At 37.6% G+C, this 19,798-nt stretch overlaps 2 protein-coding genes across 2 annotated transcripts; one reads left to right on the forward strand and one right to left on the reverse strand.

Annotated features, from left to right (window-relative positions):
* Positions 1,980-8,879, forward strand: LOC109223209. The gene is made up of 2 exons (XM_019387428.1): positions 1,980-2,234; positions 8,562-8,879. The coding sequence occupies exons 1-2, from the start codon at positions 2,061-2,063 to the stop codon at positions 8,724-8,726; spliced, it is 339 nt and encodes a 112-aa protein (XP_019242973.1). The 5' UTR covers positions 1,980-2,060; the 3' UTR covers positions 8,727-8,879.
* Positions 9,929-18,193, reverse strand: LOC109223210 (transmembrane 9 superfamily member 1-like). The gene is made up of 12 exons (XM_019387429.1): positions 17,865-18,193; positions 16,193-16,382; positions 16,004-16,108; positions 15,824-15,841; positions 15,637-15,731; positions 15,391-15,543; positions 14,806-14,940; positions 12,878-13,044; positions 12,187-12,281; positions 11,710-12,083; positions 10,491-10,764; positions 9,929-10,365 (listed from the first exon to the last, which is right to left on the reverse strand). Exons 1-12 carry the CDS (start codon positions 17,937-17,939, stop codon positions 10,298-10,300), a joined length of 1,749 nt encoding a protein of 582 aa, XP_019242974.1. The 5' UTR covers positions 17,940-18,193; the 3' UTR covers positions 9,929-10,297.

Genomic DNA, 19,798 nt, shown 5'->3' on the forward strand with positions numbered 1-19,798 from the left:
CCTTCATGGACAACACTATTAAGTGTAAGGAGAGGTCTCCTTTACCAATGTTCAAAAGGTTATATGTTGGAATGACAGTACCTGGACAAACAAAATCAATATACACAACAGAAGGACCACATAGCCTTGCTCCCTCTGTGACTGTAGTTTCAGGTAAGGCCACAACCAGATTGCTATAACCTTCCATTGTCAACAAATCTCCAAGTACAAAAGCTATTATTATACCAGCTAAAAGTCCAAAACTAGCCTCTTGAAGTTCAGGAACCATACGCAATTTGTAGCAGAATGTCATTAGAACCATATCAAACGTAAGTGCAATCATTTTTATCTTGCTTATAAGAACATGTTTGGCTCCATCTTCCTAAGAGGCAGTGAATTCACTGACTTTTATCCCAGAAACATTATCAAATAACCTCTTTTTTCTAATCTGCAGTATACTAGCTTCCACAAATCCATAGGCAATTTATAGCAAAGTGCCCTTAGAACTTCTCCCCAGCAGTCAACGTTTCTTAGTTCAATATCCACAACCTTAGGATACATAAACAACTGCCATCCAGTATCCCACACTCTCCTCATGTTATCAGAAGATCGAGGCAAGCAAAATCTGTTAGAAAAATCCCTCAATTTTTCTCTAACATCATTTGTCTGACTAGCTAACTTCACACAAGTCAAAGCAGTCAAACCTATTCCTGGATCCCATAGAGGAACAACCATCTCATTTCCAACTAAAACAAGAGAGAACTTGCTTTTATTTATTATGAACACATGTACTACCTTGACATGATCTCTTCCTGTCATCCCATCGAAAACCTTGTGAGCATTAGTTATCCTCTCAGCTTCATTGAAAAGTGCAGGTAAACACATGTCGTCTAAAGCATCTAAATCACTCTCAACGACACCATAAACCGGTTTTGGCATTTTATCAAGCACCTTGTGAGCAATATTCCAGCTCTCATTTTCCATGAAAAGTTCAGCCATGAATGTGTCTTCCAAAGAGTCTATATCATTATAACTTTCATTTTCCATAAAAAGCACATTTAAACATATATCCTCCAAAACTTCAGCACTCTCTATGAGGACAGAATCTGAAGGAGAAGTTTTGAGGTTAAACTTACTATTTTTGAAGCACTTCCAACACAAGCAGAGATCTTTATGTTTTAGGCGATAGTACCTCGCACTAGAATAAAAAAATAGAGCACGACTTGCAGTAGTATTCACATGACGCTTCAGATTTTACCCATTTTTCGCTCAATTTGTCTTCCAATTTCTGAAAATGCCTGTGATTCTCAGCCACTTACTCGATTGTAGGTGTAAATGCGTTTCATCAATTGAATGTTTGAGTGAACTAAGTATTTGGATAAGCTCTGCCTGCTTCCGATCCATATCCTCGCGCAAATTCTTGTTGCATTTGCTCTATCACAACTCGAAGATCTAATTGTCGAGCTCTCAAATTCTCGTACTGTTTTAGTAAATCCATAGCTGGATTGCCAGTTACCATATCCACGACTTTTCGAGCTTTGATACCAAATTATTGGTATCGAGTGTAGAGAAGAATCAGAGAAGAGAAGCAGAGGGAAAGAAGATCAGAGGAGAAGAGATATTCAGGGAATAAAGACAGAGAAGAGAGGTTGAGAGAGAAGAGAGGAGATACAAGGGAAAAATCTAATTAGTCATTACTCAATGAAATTACAATGCAGTGTTAGTCACTTTATACTCCTAACTAATCTCGTGTGAAGTATGTTGAAAATGAAATAAAAGGGAATTGGAAATTAAACTAAAATCTAACAAACTTTCCCGCCAGAATGGCTTCCACTCACTTAAGCTACCTTCGAGCTAAGTCTCTAATTTCTGTATCATTTTTTCACTCAAAAAATTATAGTAATATTTTTTCAAGTGAAATCCATATCCAAACATAATTCAAATTCCAAATATCATTTTTTAAAAATCCCAATTTCTTCTTTACTAAAGTTTTGACTCGCGTTAGAAATACTCGAGGGTTGTGGGAAGTGACTAATAAACCTGCGCTACTGCCTGCGAACGAAGAGTTCGCTTTTGCACTGATGTTTGGACTTGTTAACAATGGCGCAAAAAAGCATCTCTTTCCCATTTGTTACATCAGATTTCAGCTCCTTTTCTCTACAGCTGCAGCGACTTCACGCGCCAATGTAGTGGTGGATTTCCTGGTGAACTCACTTGAGTTCTCAACAGAAGAAGCCATTTCTACGAGCTCCAAGGTAACTCGTTCGAGAACCCGAAACTACGAGCCACATTTGTTACTTGATCTCTTTCACAAAATGGGTATGAACAAAGCCCAGGTCAAAACCCTTGTCTCTTCTTCCCCTGAATTGTTGTTTTGTAATATTGACAAAACCCTTAAACCCAAAATTAAGGTTTTACAAGAACTTGGCATATCTGTCTGACCTTGATCGTTTTATTAAAAAAAGCGATCTCTTGAAAAAAGGTTTACATACTATTTTAAAGCCTAATCTTGTTTATCTCCAGGAGTTATTGTGTAGTCTTGATTCTGTAGCTACGGTTGTTAAGAAGGAGCCTAGGTTACTTTCTAGTAATCTATCAAAAGTATTACCACCCAATATATCATTGTTGCAAAATCTTGGGATTTCACGGGTGGATATTGTGATGGCTTTTCATAGGCATCCTAGGTATCTGCTTATTAAATCTGAGTGGCTCGAGAGAGTAGTGCATCGACTGGAAAAGGACTTTCATATGCCTCGGGGGTCGCGGATGTTTCTTCATGGCATTGAAGTACTCGTGTCACTTAATGAATCGAAATTAGAAAGGAAATTAGATATTTTCCGGAGTTTTGGATGGTCTGATTCTGATATCTGCGCAATGGTGCGAAATCTTCCTTACTGTTTGACTACATCAGAGGATAAGATAAGACGCACATTGGAGTTTTTTATGATGGAATTGGGGTATGAATCTAGTTATCTTGCTTCTCATGCACCACTTTTAAAGTTAAGCTTGGAGAAGAGGATCATACCAAGGAATGAAATCTTCAAGATTCTTAAAGAAAACGAGCTGATAGAACGGAAGCTAAGTCTGTACACTGTTGTCACACGTACTGAATCGCAGTTTCTAGAGAAATATGTGCTGCCTTTCAGGGCTAAGATACCCGAGGTGTATGATTTATACATGAAAACTAGAAGCTAGAAGAGAAGTCTTTATAGTGGAGACAGTGGCTGCGGAGCATTGATTGTCTAGTAGGTTTATTCAGTTCCTTGATAATATTGCACTTTCGTTTCCATGCTCTTCTCAGACTTATTACTGCTTTTTTACTTTTCATAGCTGATGGTCCATCATTGAGCTATGAATACTGAAAATTCAGGCGCGTCTCATCTTCAATCAAACTGTGCTTGTTTAAAGAGAAGTAAATGAGATTTAAACTTTTGAATGCTTATCTCTGTCAGGTTAGTACACTTCGTGCTTGCTCTGAAATTTCTTTTTCTGTTGTCTTTGCTCTAGGATAATTTTGCTCCTCAATTATATTTGACTTGAGACTTCTTTTCTTGTGTTGCCCTGTCCTGGTGACTGGGACTAAAATGTTCATTCTGTCTTGGAAAAGCACATTCTTCAGCTTTGACAAGTGTGACCATGATGTTTCTACATGTAACATGTACCTGTTGACAGTTATTATAGGAGCCGTATACCATTGCCTTTTGTCAAGATACAACAACAACAACAACAACAACTACTACCCAATAAAATCCCACCAAGTGGGGTCTGGGGAGGGTAATGTGTACGCAGACCTTACCCCTACCCCGATAGGGCAGAGAGGCTGTTTCCGATAGACCCTCGGCTCAGAAAGATGGAAATAAGAAAAACAAGAAAAGACAAACTCCAGTAGAAATCGTAATAGTAACAGAAGCATAACAATCAAAAGATGGATGACATGCAATAACAGTAACCAGGCCCGGGGCTTAGATAAACATCAAGTATAGTGTGTATTCAACATAAACTGCAAGCCGTCTAAGGCCAACCCTAATCCTACCCCGCCTCACCCCCGGAAAGAAGTAAGAAAAGTTCTACTACCCCCTAACCTACAACCCTAATGCTTGACCTCCAGACTTTCCTATCAAGGGCCATGTCCTCGGAAATCCGCATTCGTACCATGTCCTGCCTGATCACCTCTCCCCAATACTTCTTAGGCCTCCCTCTACCTCTTCTCGTACCCACCACGGCCAACCGCTCACACCTCCTTACCGGCGCATCAAGGCTTCTCCTCTGCACGTGTCCGAACCATCTGAGCCTTTGCTTCCCGCATCTTGTCATCCACAGGGGCCACACCCACCTTCTTCCGAATATCTTCATTCCTAATCTTGTCTATCCTAGTGTGCCCGCACATCCACCTCAGCATCCTCATCTCCGCTACCTTCATCTTCTGGATATGTGAGTTCTTAACCGGCCAACACTCTGCCCCATACAACATGGCCGGTCTAACCACAACTCTATAAAACTTACCTTTGAGTGTCAGTGGCACTTTCTTGTCACACAAAACCCCAGATGCAAGCCTCCATTTCATCCAGCCCGCCCCTATACGGTGAGTGACGTCCTCGTCGATCTCTCCGTCCCCCTGAATCATCGACCCAAGGTACTTGAAGCTATCTCTCTTCGGGATGACCTGTGATCCAAGCCTCACGTCCCTGCCTACTTCCCTCGGCTCAGCGCTAAACTTGCACTCCAGGTACTCTGTCGTAGACCTGCTCAATTTGAAACCCTTAGACTCGAGGGTCTGTCTCCAAACCTCCAATCTCGCGTTAACACCGGCCCTCGTCCCATCAATTAGAACTATGTCATCAGCAAATAGCATACACCATGGCACATCCCCTTGAATATGGTGTGTCAATGCATCCATCACCAAGGCAAATAAGAACGGGCTAAGCGCAGAGCCTTGGTGTAATCCCATAACAACCGGGAAATGGTCTGAGTCGCCTCCCACAGTCCTAACCTTAGTCTTAGCTCCATCATACATGTCCTTGATCGCTCTTATGTAGGCTACCGGCACGCCCTTAGCTTGAAGACATCTCCAGAGCACCTCCCTAGGAACCTTGTCGTACGCTTTCTCCAAGTCAATAAACACCATGTGCAGATCCTTCTTCTTATCCCTGTACTGTTCCACCAACCTCCTTATAAGGTGGATAGCTTCCGTAGTGGAGCGACCTGGCATGAACCCAAACTGATTGTCGGAAATAGACGTCGTCTTCCTCACCCTCACCTCCACCACCCTCTCCCTGACTTTCATGGTATGGCTCCTTTTGTCATGATACATTGGTATTAAAGTGAAAATGGGGCCCCAAAAAGAAAAGAAAAACTGACTGTTAATTGAGATTCAGATGCAAGCAAGTTTGGGATGAATTCTAGAAAAATTACTTCACTATATCAACTTTAGTTTTGGTTTCAGCTTTATTTCATTTTTGATGCCTTAGTCATGTGTAGGGGTGCATAATTTCGATATTTTGGTATTCGGTACATTACTTGATTTAAGCTTTTAAAATTTTTGGTATTTGGTACGGTATTCGATTTTTTAGAAAGAAAAAACAAAATGAAATACCGAATACTGTATCGAAATACATAGTTACATTGACAATACACATATATCCTATTACTCTTCTGTCCCATTTTATGTGGCACTCTTGCCTTTTTAGCCAGTCTCAAAAAGAATTACACCTTTCTATATTTAGTAACAATTTAACTTTAAACTTTTCACTTTACCCTTAATGAGATGACTTATAGCCGCAGAAATTTCTATGGCTCTTTCTTTTTCTATTTAAACTTTGTGCCCAGTCAAACATCCTCACATAAATTAGGGTGGGGAGGGAGTATAACAATAATATAAAAGGGCTAAAATTTTACTGCCTTACCCTTAGTTTTTTCTTTTAATTTCCAACTTCATAAATCGTTCCATTCACTCCGTCAGAGTTGATGCTTGGTTTTTGATTTCTATCCAATTTGATTACTTTCATTGTTCATCTTGTCATGCTGAAGTGTCCACTCTACACCAAATTTGAGAAATGAAGAATTGTGGTGATAAAGTGCCTTGAAGTTACGTTCATACTTTAAAGTATACGTTGAAGTGTACTTATTAACAATTATTTCCCTATTATATTTTTGGTTTTGTATTCTCAAATTGGTGAAGGTTTCTTCTGGTTCCTTTCTGTTCTACCATCCACTCACCCTTAAAGACAAAAAAGAAAGTTAGAATTCTTTATCCGAGCCGAACAAACTGAAGTTACCGATCCGAAAAGAAAAAAATCGAACCACACCAAATTTTATTAGGTTTGGTATTGGTATAACATTTTAAGAAACCGAACATTGAAAATACCATACCCAACCGACTAATGAACACCCCTAGTCGTATGAAATTTGGCATTGGTTGTCTCTAATAGCCTGTTTGGCCAAACTTTCAAAATCTGCTTATTTTGGAAAGTGCTTTTTTGTCGGAAGTGCTTTTCAAAAAGTATTTTCAAGAAGTAGCAGTTCGTGTTTGGCTAGTTAATTTGAAAAGCACTTTTGCCAATATTACACAACAATTTATACTTGGCCAAGTTTCCAAAAGTGCTTCCGGGGAAAGGATAGCTACTAAAAAGTAGCTTCTGCTACTACTCAAAAGTTGTTATTTTTTTCTTGAAAGCTTGGCCAAACACCTCAACTCTCTAAAATATGCACTTTTCTTAATTAAAAAAAGTACTTTTGGATTTCTAAAAGCTTGGCCAAACAAGCAATAACTAATGCACATTTCTGGGAAAATGAGGTAGTCCGTGGATGTAAAAAGTAAAAGAGAACCTGATGTTTCGTCTGAAGTATATTTCATAAAATCAGCTTATGTGTCCAAATATGTTAGTGCTACTTAACCATCGTCTAAATGGACTCATCATCCGTATGATATCCAGTCTTTTCCTAATTGGAGATTACTGTACATTATTCAGTCGTCGTACTATGTTATGCAGCTGCCTAGGCCTTCTGTTCTCTTAATCCTGTGAAGCGCCTCTGTTGGTATTGGAGTATTGGTAGCAAATGGCTTCTCTTAGTTAACACGTCTTACGTTTGTTGTATTGTAGTACTGGAACTTAATTTGAATTATATCATAGGGATAACTGTCGGATATTGACCTGATTTACTAGAACAATCTTGGTTTTTGTGTAAGCTAGGTCTTTAATACACTATCCTGTCATGGTCTGAACCAAAGTGTTAAGAGAGCTACATGCTACCTTTTACGAATGAGATGCGCGAGGTGTTTATGCCTTTAAAAAATAGGTGCTAAGAGATAATTCTTTTTGGTAAGATATGCAAGTTAGAGCAATTCTTTTTCTTTGTTACTATCAATCAATTAAAACTTAAAATAGAGAATGTTTCCATTTCCTTGCGCTGAGATGTTGTTGTAAATGTTGAAGGAAATAGCAGAAATTTCTTAGTTTCCTTTCCCTGAATTATTGATTGTATGAATGCATATCTCAATCACCACAGCATATTCCATAATTCCATTCTCCTTTTTTCCTGTTGGCTGAAACCTCAACCACTTTCTGCCATATGATAGTATTACTAAATTCCTAATTAATTTGGAGCTTCTCCTCTGCATTGCTAGGCAGAGAAGTGGAAGGTCTTTAGTTTATCTTGGGACAGTATCTTCTCTCACTGTCCTGTGGGCATGCGAAGCTTATTTAGCGCAACTAGAGCTGTAATGATTGTATTGTTGGAAACTCATATAGATAACAGCTTTTTAAAAGAAGCCCACTGGCAATGCATGCTTTGTTATTGAAATAGAGCAGCACTAAGAGAAAGCAGCCTAAAAAGAAAAGAAGTGTTGCTTAAAATAACAATTGCAAGAAGCTTCTGTTCAGGTCTGCGCCAAATTACATGACAATTACTTGGTGTTACTCTCCTTCAAATCACATTTGTAAGAAAGCTTGGCCATGGATTCTGGATAGCTATCCATGAAATTTGGCTGTGGAGGCACTTTGAGTGAGAATGCCTGAGGATTCCTCAAGTTGACTTCTCTGTGTTATTTGTTTTGCATATGAAAGGATAAGATTCACAAATAGCCACATTTCAGCGCCGGTGATTGAAAAATAGTCACTGTCATAGAGTCCAAACTGTCATGTAGTTTCACCTGTGGAATTTGAAACTCCATGACAGTGGCCTTTTTGCAATTACATGAGCTGAAAAGTGGCTAGCCCGTGCTATTACTACCATATGAAATTGACAATGTAGAACACACATCCTAGTGCTTATGCGGCATGTATTCTTACCTTTTGCTTTTGAATTCTTCCAACAGTTGTAGCTTTGATCCTCTTTGTATGACTTCTTATTTATTTTGCATCACAAAACTGTTAAACAAGGGTACTTTCAGTAACCAGATCGATTCAATCTTTGAGAACATTGTAACTAGGGTGATGTCAAATATTCAAAAGACTCGCGCTGAGGATTTACTAATCAGTTCTTCCTTTTTGGTCTATGCTATTGTTAATTCTGTCATTGATTCTTTCAATTTGGTCTACTCAACTCTTCATGTTCCCTGAGATTATTGTTTTACTGCTGTGAAGGTGAGGCCATTGCATTCTGGTAACACCTCTGTACTTAACAGTCTCAGCAATTGTTGTTATCAGAGTATCAGCCAGCAAAGACAGAGATACAACAACAACAACCCAGTAAAATCTCAAGTGAGGTCTGGGGATGATAGAGTGTACGCACATCAAAGACAGAGATAGGCATTACTAAACACTACTTACTATGTTTGGCGAGAAGCATTAATTTTACAGTACTCCCTTTGTCTTATTTTATGTTGTATTGTTTTTTTATTTGTCCGTTACAAAAAGAATGATACATCAGATTTAAAAATAATTTAATTATATTTTCACCTTTAATGGTAATAGCCACTGAAATATCATGACATGTTTAAGATAATTAGTTTTAATATTATTTATTAAACTTCGTGATAAGTCAAATTTCATCACATAAATTGGAAGGGAGGAAGTAATAAGCACTTGGTGTGTTTCGTAACTGTTTATTGTGCTCTGATAGTGGATAATGTTCTCTTTTATCCAATCTCCCCTTGAAAATGTTACACCTTTCATTGCTGAGGAGGGATTTTATTGATCAACGAAAATTGAGATTGAGTTCCTTGGAAATTCTGGCAAGTTAAATATGATTATGACAAATACAATGAAGATAGACTACGTACACGCTGCTCTGCTTCTGCAAATTATATAATATGATATAACCTTCTGATATAAGTTTTATTTGACCATAGTCTTGGAACTATAGGCAGTAACAGAGCTCTTTCATTGGCCAATGGCACAGTTTTATGATATAGCAATGGAGTAATTGATGATTAGGCTGTCCTATTTGCAGATTACTTCTCTTTTGGCCTCTAATGTGATATGGAAAAAGCACTCCGGTGCACGAAGCATTCGCGTTCACGCAAGGAACGTAGAAGGGCCGCACGTCAAAGGGTGTATATAGGCGGCCTATCCTAATGCAAGATTAGTGACTAATTTCATGGCTCGAACCCGTGACTATTAGTCAAACTGAGACAATTTGCTGTTGATAGGAAAAGGGATCCGCAAAAAGAAGAGGCGATCACTATGATTCGCACTATGGACATGGTTACGCAGATGTGTCACAACCCTCTTCCTATATCCGGGTTTGGATTGGCAATGTGAGCAAAACTAGCATAGGCAAGACCTAATGTTCAACAAATCATAGCAAAATGTCTACAAGAACATTTGTAAGCATAACAATGGGTTTGGCCTCCCCCTCTAAGACAACCTCTACCCGCCTGTTTGTTTTCCACTTCTAGCTGGTTGTGCAGGTGGACTAGCACCTGGAGAGGGAACCATTTGGTATAAAGCACTCGGAAGAGGGGGTGGGGGGGGGGGGGGGATGAAAGAAAAGGAACCTAAGAAACATGTTTAAGCAATTGAAGTACTATGTTGCTTCATCTTAAAATGATTCTCAACGTATTCCAAAATACAGTGTTGATTATGTATGTCCTTTCAAGTAATAACAAATGTAAGTAATATTATCTATGCACTAAGAAAGTTGGACAATCTTCCAGTGTTTTCTCCCACAGAACTTACTAAACACTTTCACCCATCCTAAACCAGAAAATAGGAAATAAAAACTAATTTTCTTTCCTCATCCTCTTCTAAAATAATCTTCATTCACATTAGGTGGCCAGATTGCTGTGGTATTATCTGGAAATTCTCTGAACTCTCTCTTCAAGTGACAGGCATGCAAAACTGTGGCGCAGCGTTTCAATATTGCTTCATTTAGGCAATTAATCACACTTGATATTTCTGTAAATCCTCCTAACGAACAAATTAGAGCCGAGATATCCTACAGCACCTGGAGTTCCAAACAAATCAAGAAAGAATAAAGTCAGAACTTAAGTCCATGACAGGGATAAGAATTTAATTGAGACCCGCCAGATTCTGCATCGACTTGAGACATACAAAAAATAAATAGCTTACCGCAAAGGATACCAAGGCCAAGGCAGAACATCATAGTGTAGCCAAAGTAAAAGCTGGTCTGGAAGAAACCGGACATCTTAGTCTTTACATGATAGTAATATATCGCATATAAATACACATAGAGAGCTGTTGAGGCAGCAGAGAAGAACGAAGTCCACTGCCAATGGTAGTTCTCCGCATTCAGCAAGAAATATGTGCCCACAATTGTCACACAAACAGTGACAATGATCAGGATAATAAATACAAGAAGCATAAAACCATAGACATAGTAGACCTGCGCAACAACAAAAAGGTCAGCAGCCAAATACAAATGTAAAACACATTATTTAGAAAAACAAAATAATACAGCTACGCAGCAGAAATGCAATAGATAAATAGTACAAAACTTCCAGCAAATTAACAGACAAGAAAGTAGTTATTGTCGATGGCATGAAAGATAAGGACCATCCAAGTCCGCTACATATTAAATGCTCTAAGATCGTTGCTGTACAATGTTGGGTTTCCTACTTTGAAGAAGTAACCATTGCAAGTTGTCCTTTATGTGTTGAAATGATTTGTCTAATAATCTAGGGAAAAAGAAAGGAACTATACCAAAAAACATTAGTAGATCAATGTTTCAGAATCTCAAGCAACTAGAGAAATGGTCACCAGCATCTATAGGCAAAGACATTGATATGTAATGCAAGTTTGTCTCTGTTGCACTATGCCTCATTATAAAGTTCAAATATGGTTTCCAACTTAAGCTTGGGCAGTTAGAATGGTTTCACTATCCATGTCGGAAGTAGTGTCTGACAGTAAACACACCGGACAGTCCTGGGGCATGCCGTCATGCCCAAAACAATGTTACATCTAGGTACCTTTTCTATTTTATAATTTTGACCAATGGAAACTTATTCGCACATGTCAGTCATAGGTCTTAAGTGTGCACTCACTCCTCGAACAGTTTTTAGCTGTCAATTAGTTCTTAGAAACTATATATGCATGACATGTATAAACAATCACAGAACGGTATATAATCATACGCAAAAACAGTTCTTAGGCAATAAAATTATTTTGTCTCCGACTAATTCAATGCTCATAGTGGAAAACCGAGTAGTGAAGCAAATGAACATCTAATAAAGTTGAAAAGATTGTCAAGTAAAATAGTGCAAGGAACAATATCTTGTTAAAATGCTATTTCCATTTAGCCCAAAAAGAAAAAAGAGGAGAGAAAAATTACCTTGTAGTTCCAGAAGGAAGTGAAGACAAAATACATCTCAATGAAAATGCTCCCAAAGGGAAGAAGACCCCCCATCAGAGAAATTACAGATGGTGTGAGGTACCATTTCTTCTCAGGGATAGGACGAGGTATGGTCTTAACACGGCACGGATTGTTTGGTGTACCACTCCAGTTTCTTCCTACAACAGTACCAAGAAGCGCCAGAGGAAATGAAATAAAAGCCCAAATAACAAAAACCACCACCATTGTTCCAAAGGGAATAGCAGCTAACGATCCATAAAATATAGCAATCGTGTTTAGAATGAACCCAATGCCAAAGCACATAAAGGGGAAAAGTGACGCTGTAAGGATCATCGACTTTATCCACTTTTTACCTGACAATATTCAAGGGTAAAAAAACAACCTTCAATCACTTAATGATTAGAGATAATTGATTGAATCAACTGAAGAGACGTCAGCTGCAGAAAGATAACATACCACCATTACGAGAGTACAGGCCACCACTCACGTATCCGGCAATGAATGATGTAAGAGCATAACATACGATAAAGGTTGTAGTAATAGCTCCTCTCCTGAGCAATATAAAGTACAGCAGATAAGCACAATATTGAAGTATTAGGGGGTGAAAAATACTCCCTCAGTATGTGACATTATTTAACCATGGCCAGTTATGTGATTTTTATACTATATAGGTAGCAGTGTAAGAAAATTTAACTAATATTTGAAAACTTAGCTTACTGAAAAAAAAAAATCAAATCCAAACTATAGTAAGTTAGTTAGACAAATTTGAGTTCTTTAAACTTGTGCTAGTTGTATAAGATTTATATTATTACCCAAAATAGTAAAAAAATGTTATACCCACATGAGAAGCACTGTAAATGCCAAGTACTGGTGATAAAATAGTAAAGATTTTAAGCACTGACAAATTTGATTCACTAGGAAATATCCAAATCCATGTACTGGAACTCAAATAGAGAGGATGAAGATTATTAAAGTGTATCACTATTTCATTAACACCCCCACCCCACCCCCCCCCGACCCCCACAAACCCAAAAAAAAAAACAGGTTAAAGAGGGAGCCAGAGGTAATGAACCGGAAATAAACTCTACCTAGAACCACAATCTTCAGATTTAGTACATATAATTAGAGGGGAAGGCCGTAGACATACCCAATGTATAACATTCCAACAATAGCAAATATGATCACAAGGAGAACAAGTGTTGTAAGCTGAGCGCCAGTGCCAACAACAGCTGAAAGCAGGGCCAAATTTGGTACAGGCCGGAAGACATCACCATGGACAAGTTTCCAACCAGACTCTTCAATTACATCCCTCTCCTGTACAATTAGTTTAAATTTTTGATAAACTATCAAAAATTTGCCACAGACATGAGAAAAGGCCTCAAATAGTACCTTAAATTTGGGTAAAGACTCAAAATTGTCCTTTAAATATGCACTGACTGGAGCAGTAACAGTTTCTAAGAATGGTGCACATTTGGTCCTGGTGGATGGAATCTATTAGCTACTAATATCACCCCTTACTTTTTGCCATTCAATACAAAATAATCTATTTCTAAACAAAAGCACCTCTCTCTCAACGTATTGACTTGGATGGAGTACTTTCATCTTTCATGAATCACAAAAAGATTGTTGCTGGTGATTCCATTATGTTCCTGAGGTCCGAAAATAGGGACCTGTTAAGCAAATAAGGGAGTGCACTGCAGGTGGATTAAAGACTTCTTCTGGGTGGAATTAGCTGGGGGAGAATAGATTGGTGCCATACCGAGAGTTTTCCACATTCCTCAGAGAAGACAAGAATAAATTGAATGAAAGCAATACTGGGTGCTTGATAAGCAGGGGAAAGGTGTGAAGGCAGAATCAGTCCTGGAAAGAATGCAGCCAATGAAACAGCCTTTGAGGTGATTTACTACCATTGTTTGAAAGCAGCATTGTAGATCTGTCGGCGATGGCTTTTGAAACTGAAGAACATTTCATGGATAAGCTGGCTAATTAGAACTAAACCTTCTTTTCAGGTTGTTGATCCACTCAATGTGGAGGCTTCTTCATATTTGTTTTTTCTAGGAAGAAATGACCCAAAGCCACATAGCTTATGCAAGAAGATCACGCCATTCTTTTTATAAGTAATAATAAAGAATTTTATTATTTGTAGGGTGCAGTTACAAAAAGTAAATATAGCATGAAAGAAGATGCAAAAAAATCTACAAAAGCTCTTCCAACCCGAAAGCCAACAATTGGCTAAAAATTGAAGTCGGCCAAGAAGAACATTAGATGGTATCTTTAATTGTGTAAACAGAGGAGACCCATCTCTTGTAAAATATATAGCAATTTAATTGTGTTAACAGAGGAGACCCATCTCTTCGAAAATGTATAGCAAGTTCGGGAAGTTTTTATGGTGAATAGTGAGTGTCTGGTAGCAGAAGCTAACATGGCCCCTTTTTCGGGAAAAAGAAGGAAAAGAAAAACATGGCCGGTTTCACTAAGAAAGGTGAAATGTGTTGTCGGGTTTTTTTTTTTTTTTCTTTTTCTGAAGTAAGGTGTTATATTACTGGCATGAAGAAGATGCAATAAGTACAAGAGTAGATGTGTTAGCACCAGTTATAAAAAGTTCTATATCTAGTGCAGGGAGCTAACCAGAAAATTGGCTGTTGGGCCAGAATGAGAGAGCTAATGAAGTCTAGAAAGGGGAACACATTATTTACAGGGGATAGATTACTACAACCAAAAAGATTCATTAGGCCTCTAGCTTTTACAGATCAGTTAGGAGTTGAAATGCCATCAAAGCATCTGCAATTGCAATTTCTATCAGGAAAGGGTTATTCTGTATTGGGCGGCAACAAATACGGGTAACATAAACAGCTAACAAGTTCCATCTATCAGGACCAAAGTGCACCATTTTTAAAACTAGAAGGACTACTAGTGCCCCACTATATATTTAAGGTACGATTTTGCATCAACGCTCGAACTTAAGGGACTATGGGCTTTTCTCACACAGACATCATGCAAAGACATGATTCAATATGGGCTTTTCTCACACAGACATCATGCAAAGACATGATTCAAGAGAAGAAGAAGCATTACCAGAGACTCCAGATCATCATCTTCACGGGCATATTTAGCATAATCATTACGAAGAGTGCGCATCAGAATCATAGACACCAAGCCAGTGAGGAAAATAACCATCATGAACGAATTGAAAACAGAGAACCAGTGAATCTGCATAAAGAATAAGAAGTTAACAGAGGCTGGCAACAGAAAGAGTAACTTGGAGATACTCGCGTTTGTTTGTGCGGATTTCTCCGTTAGTCATTTGTTTCAACAAGGACCAGATGACAATGAAGTTTCAAAACACACATGAGACAAGAAAGCCACAAGGAATTTAAATTCTACGACTTCTCTCGGGGCAACAAAGTATTGCCTCTAATCATATCAGTAAAGGAAATGTGAACAGTTATCTGTTGGAAATAAGTATGGATTTGTCTACTGGACGCATTTTCAGTTATCAAAGTTGTTCTTTCATATAATTGACCCGGTCATAGCTCATAGAGGATAGAGCCAAATGAACAGCGCATAAGACTGCAATCACCATTTCATTGTTCAGTTGATTCTTTCAATAAAAGCGATACGAGTGCAAGGTGAGGACCATCGATGGTGATTAGCATGTACCTGGTGTTCAAAAAAGGGGTAATCCAGGTATACGTCAAACCGGCGTTCATAACTAATATTTGTGGGAACCCATTTTACAGAGTACGTCATGCCCAAGAGTCTTCCTTCCTCCAATGGCTTTGGGCTCTCTTGAGTTAGGTTGACATGAATGATCTGTCGGAGTTAAAAAGTTAACTCAGCATAGCAACATTAAGTTGCAATAGGTATGAGAAGTGACCACAAGAGTGAAGATCAATAATACATTACCTGGTCTCCATTGTATTGAATAAGAAAATTCTTGTGTGTGTAGAGCACATGCTTGGTGTCTCGGCTTCTATCAGGAAGCACTTCACCGACGAAACCTGAATTTCCATTACACCATAATGAATTTCAGTTATGTTAAACAGTACCTAGTTATCAGAATTCACAAGACAAAAACTAGCTGAGCACATACCCCATAATGGCAAATCGTCTGATGCAGGAAGCCAAAAGTCATAACCACAAAATACATACAGATCACCGGATACAGTAAAAAGGTCAGTACCTTAGCAGGTCTCATCTAGCAGCTATGTGTTACCGTTAAAAGAACTTTAAAAAAAGAAAAAACCATAGGACATATTAAAAAAATATATACCCATAAAAAACTCAAACCAATATGAATTTTCGATTGCATCCTTAAATTGTGCCACTTTTGCTGCATCCAATGCAAGATCACATATTGTGCTTTTCTCCACATCTCCTGTTGTAATAAAAACGGAACATGGTGAAAAAGATGCACTTTTGAGGAATAACAAATCCATTGTGAAATTTCAAAAAAACATACTTTTGAACTTTATGTCAATTCGGCTATCAATAAGCTCATTCCCACCAAGAACCTCGCCAAGGCCACCCCACTTGTGACCACCATCACCAGGGTGACAGAATGGAAGGCTGTAATAGTTGTACGTCTCTTGTGGATTATTATACGGTCCCACTTTATTTACCCAAAGAGTGACAGGTTCATCTGCTTGATACTGCAGCAAATAGCAGAAAAGACATCCATACCATCAGATAAACTCAAGCCACGTTCTTACCAGCAAAATTTTTGTGAAACCAGATTTTCCTATCTGAGTTTAGAGACATTAAAAGAGAAGTCTTTAGGCTCTCATAAGATATCCTAACCGAACAGCATTTGCGTTGATTGTTGAATGTTAATTAGTATCAACTATCGCATATGCTTTATTAGGAGGGCAGCAGAAGGTATAGAAGAATAAAAGAACAAGTAGCAGAAGACATGGTGAAACAAGAAATATTCAAAGGAAGGCGATGAGTAAATGCGCCAGTTTTGTGCTTACAGAGTGTATGGACTAAGGAGGAGTGAAATAAAGGTTTCATACCCTTCAACTTTTGAAAAGATTAGAATTATAAGAAGATATATCTGGTTAGAGCTTATCTATCGATCTTCCTTTCCATTTTGCATTCTCGTTCCCTTCTTTGATCTAAACATATTAAAGAGCCGAAGACACTGTTTTGAGAGGTGAAAAAGCTTAAGGCAAGGTAATCCACAAGTGAAAAGAGATCTTCTTTCAAGTAATAATGATTTATAGTTTCTCAATTAAAAATAACCTCAAAACAGAATAATCAGGTAAAATTGAGAACAGATTCAGAGAGAAAGGGCCAAGGGGAAACTTTGAATTCCGTTGTTATACTTCCAACAAACATAAGAGTCCCAACTCACATAAAAAGCGTCAAACAAAATGCTCTAGCCAGCTAAGCGAAGAGTTACTACTCTAACCTTTGTCTCAACAATGCTCAAAATCATTAACAGTATGAATGTAAACACATTCACAGCTTAAAAAGAAAATGATCATAAAGCATCCATTTTGTAAGATTCAAATCATTATCCAACTAGACCTTCAGCATCAGATCATTATAAAATAAAAGGTCAATTTTTTCTTTTATAAAACACAAAATTATTACACACTTAGAACCTATAAACATAAAATCTTAATAAAATTACCATAAAACATCCAGTCTGTAACCTTCAAATCACTACCCAACTACAATTTCAGTTCATCAAATAGCATTATCATACAAAGTCTCTATTTATTTCCACAAAGCTCAACATCAATAAAAACTAAGCATTTACACATAAATAGCAGAAAAGAAACGAATCATAAAACCCTCTGATGCATAATAGAAGCTACGGATTCGGCCCAACTGATACACGTGTTAAGAAACCTACTGATTACAAATATTAAAGGTCGAACTCAGTAACTCAAATGGTCAGTGGGTTCAGTGGCAAACACGTAAAGTTCAAATCCCGGATCGGCCTCTGACTACAGAAAATGCAGTTACATAAACAAATAATAAATAAAAAAGAAACACATCATAGAGTTAACTCAAGATCCAAGGATGGTGAACCCCAAAAACAAAAACCCATTTAAATATTCAGAAACTAAAGTGCATCAAATTATTAATTCACTGAAATTCCAAGATTTTGCAAAATTTTCTACCTTGGCAAAAGATGGGTATGCAAGGAACAGAGAGGAGATGATGAAAATAAAGAGGGATCGGACGGTGGAGTGCATTGCTGTGAGATCTTGAAAATTTATTCTTGAAACGTCTCTTTTGTTTATCAAATACGGATTCTTTTTGCTCTGTATCTTTTATTACTGTTCGACAGAATGTAAGCTCTCTCTCTCGCTGTGTTCTTTGGATCTGAAGTTATGAATTGGTGTTTGGGAGGAGGGAGGAATTTGAGAGCTCAACGACTCGACAAAGCTGCAAATCTGAGTTTTTGTCGTTTCAAGGAAACTGTTTGGAAAAACCAAAGAGAAAAAATAAATGATGAAAAAGGAAAAAAAGAAATTGTGAGTAGTGGGCTAAAAGGTAATTACCGTAACTTATAAAAAAGTACTATATACTACTTCTACGTAACACTAATTAAAACCCTGTCTCAACATGTGAGTGACGTATGTGTTAGGTTTTTTTGGCTTAAAGTTGTGTGAATAGAAAATAAAAGGAAACATAAATATTTGAATTTATCTTCTTTGAACATTGTCCCATGTTAGAGAAAAAAAAATTTAATGAGTTTATATATAATTATACTTCTTCTAGTTCTTAAAGAGTTGTGAAGAGGCAAGTCACATGTCGATTTTGGATTTGGTCTTTTTTGGATCAAATTTATTTGTTAATTTAAAGATTATATTAATATTTTTAATCCAAATAAATCGCTTCCATAACGGTAATATAGTTTTCCCTCTCGTTTTATTTTCTCATTATCTGTTCAGGTATTTTACGAAAATAGCTGTTACATAAAATAGCCACTTTGGAGTGGTAGCCTGAAATGAAAGGTTGCACATTTTCATTTGGATCCCACTTTTTGGCTATAAATACATGTCCTTTCCCTTAGATTTTTCTTATGAAATTTCTGAGTACTCTTCTTCCATCTTGCATTATTTTCTAACAAATAAAGTAAGTATGATTTGTTGTCGCTTTATTGAGTTTGTCGAACACTTGTTTGAAGTTGTGCATGGGTAAAATCGGGGATAATATCTACCCCGATTCCCGATGAGAAAACGGAAGAAGGGAATGGATGCATGAGATTGTAATTGAGGTTAGAAACCCTTCGTATCGAGATCGAGGAAGGGTGAACGATGTACTCGTCATCGGGTATGATAGAGCGACGCGCCTCGGGCCAAGAATGAGTTCTAAGACCTCGGGAAACACAGTAAATAGTTACAGACGACGGATAGAGGGACGTGATATTCTCACCCAACCGGATATCACGGCGCGTATCTCGCTCGATGTCGGTTATGGATCAGTAATTAACGATAAATGAAGATTTTTACCTTTTTTAGACTTATACTAGGGATGAAACTTCCCTACTATATAAGGGGAAAGTTTTCCTTTTGTAAGACACACTGTAACATGCAAATCCAAGCAATACAAACTTATTTTTCTGCCTTTTAGCTACTATTAAAGTTCTTATTCACTTGTCCTGTTCTTCATTCACGACCGGGCTCGAGCCGAGAGTCTGATCGAGGATGAAGTCACTGTTCAGTCTAAGTCCAGGCGTGGCCATAACTTTACAATTGGTTTGATCGCTTATTTCTGTAGACATGTGATTGTTGACCCTCCCCAAGATTTTTCATATTTTAGCATGTAAATATTTAATTTAGGCCTAATAGCGCTATTTCAATTAATTTTGACGCTTTTACTTTATTTTAGTACAAGAAAAATGAAAATTACAAAAAATATTTTAGTTTGTGCATTTTTCATAAATTCAAAAAACAACACAAAAATAGTACCTTATTTTAATCTTTATATAATTTCGAAAACAAAAAAAATATATAGTTTCATGTCTAGTTTAATTAATTAGGATTAGCTTTGACATTGTGTAGAATTTCTATCTTATTTTTAAAAATACAAAAAAAAAAAAAAAAGA

The sequence above is a fragment of the Nicotiana attenuata genome, chromosome 3, assembly GCF_001879085.1.
Source record: "Nicotiana attenuata strain UT chromosome 3, NIATTr2, whole genome shotgun sequence".
Classification (NCBI taxonomy): domain Eukaryota; kingdom Viridiplantae; phylum Streptophyta; class Magnoliopsida; order Solanales; family Solanaceae; genus Nicotiana; species Nicotiana attenuata.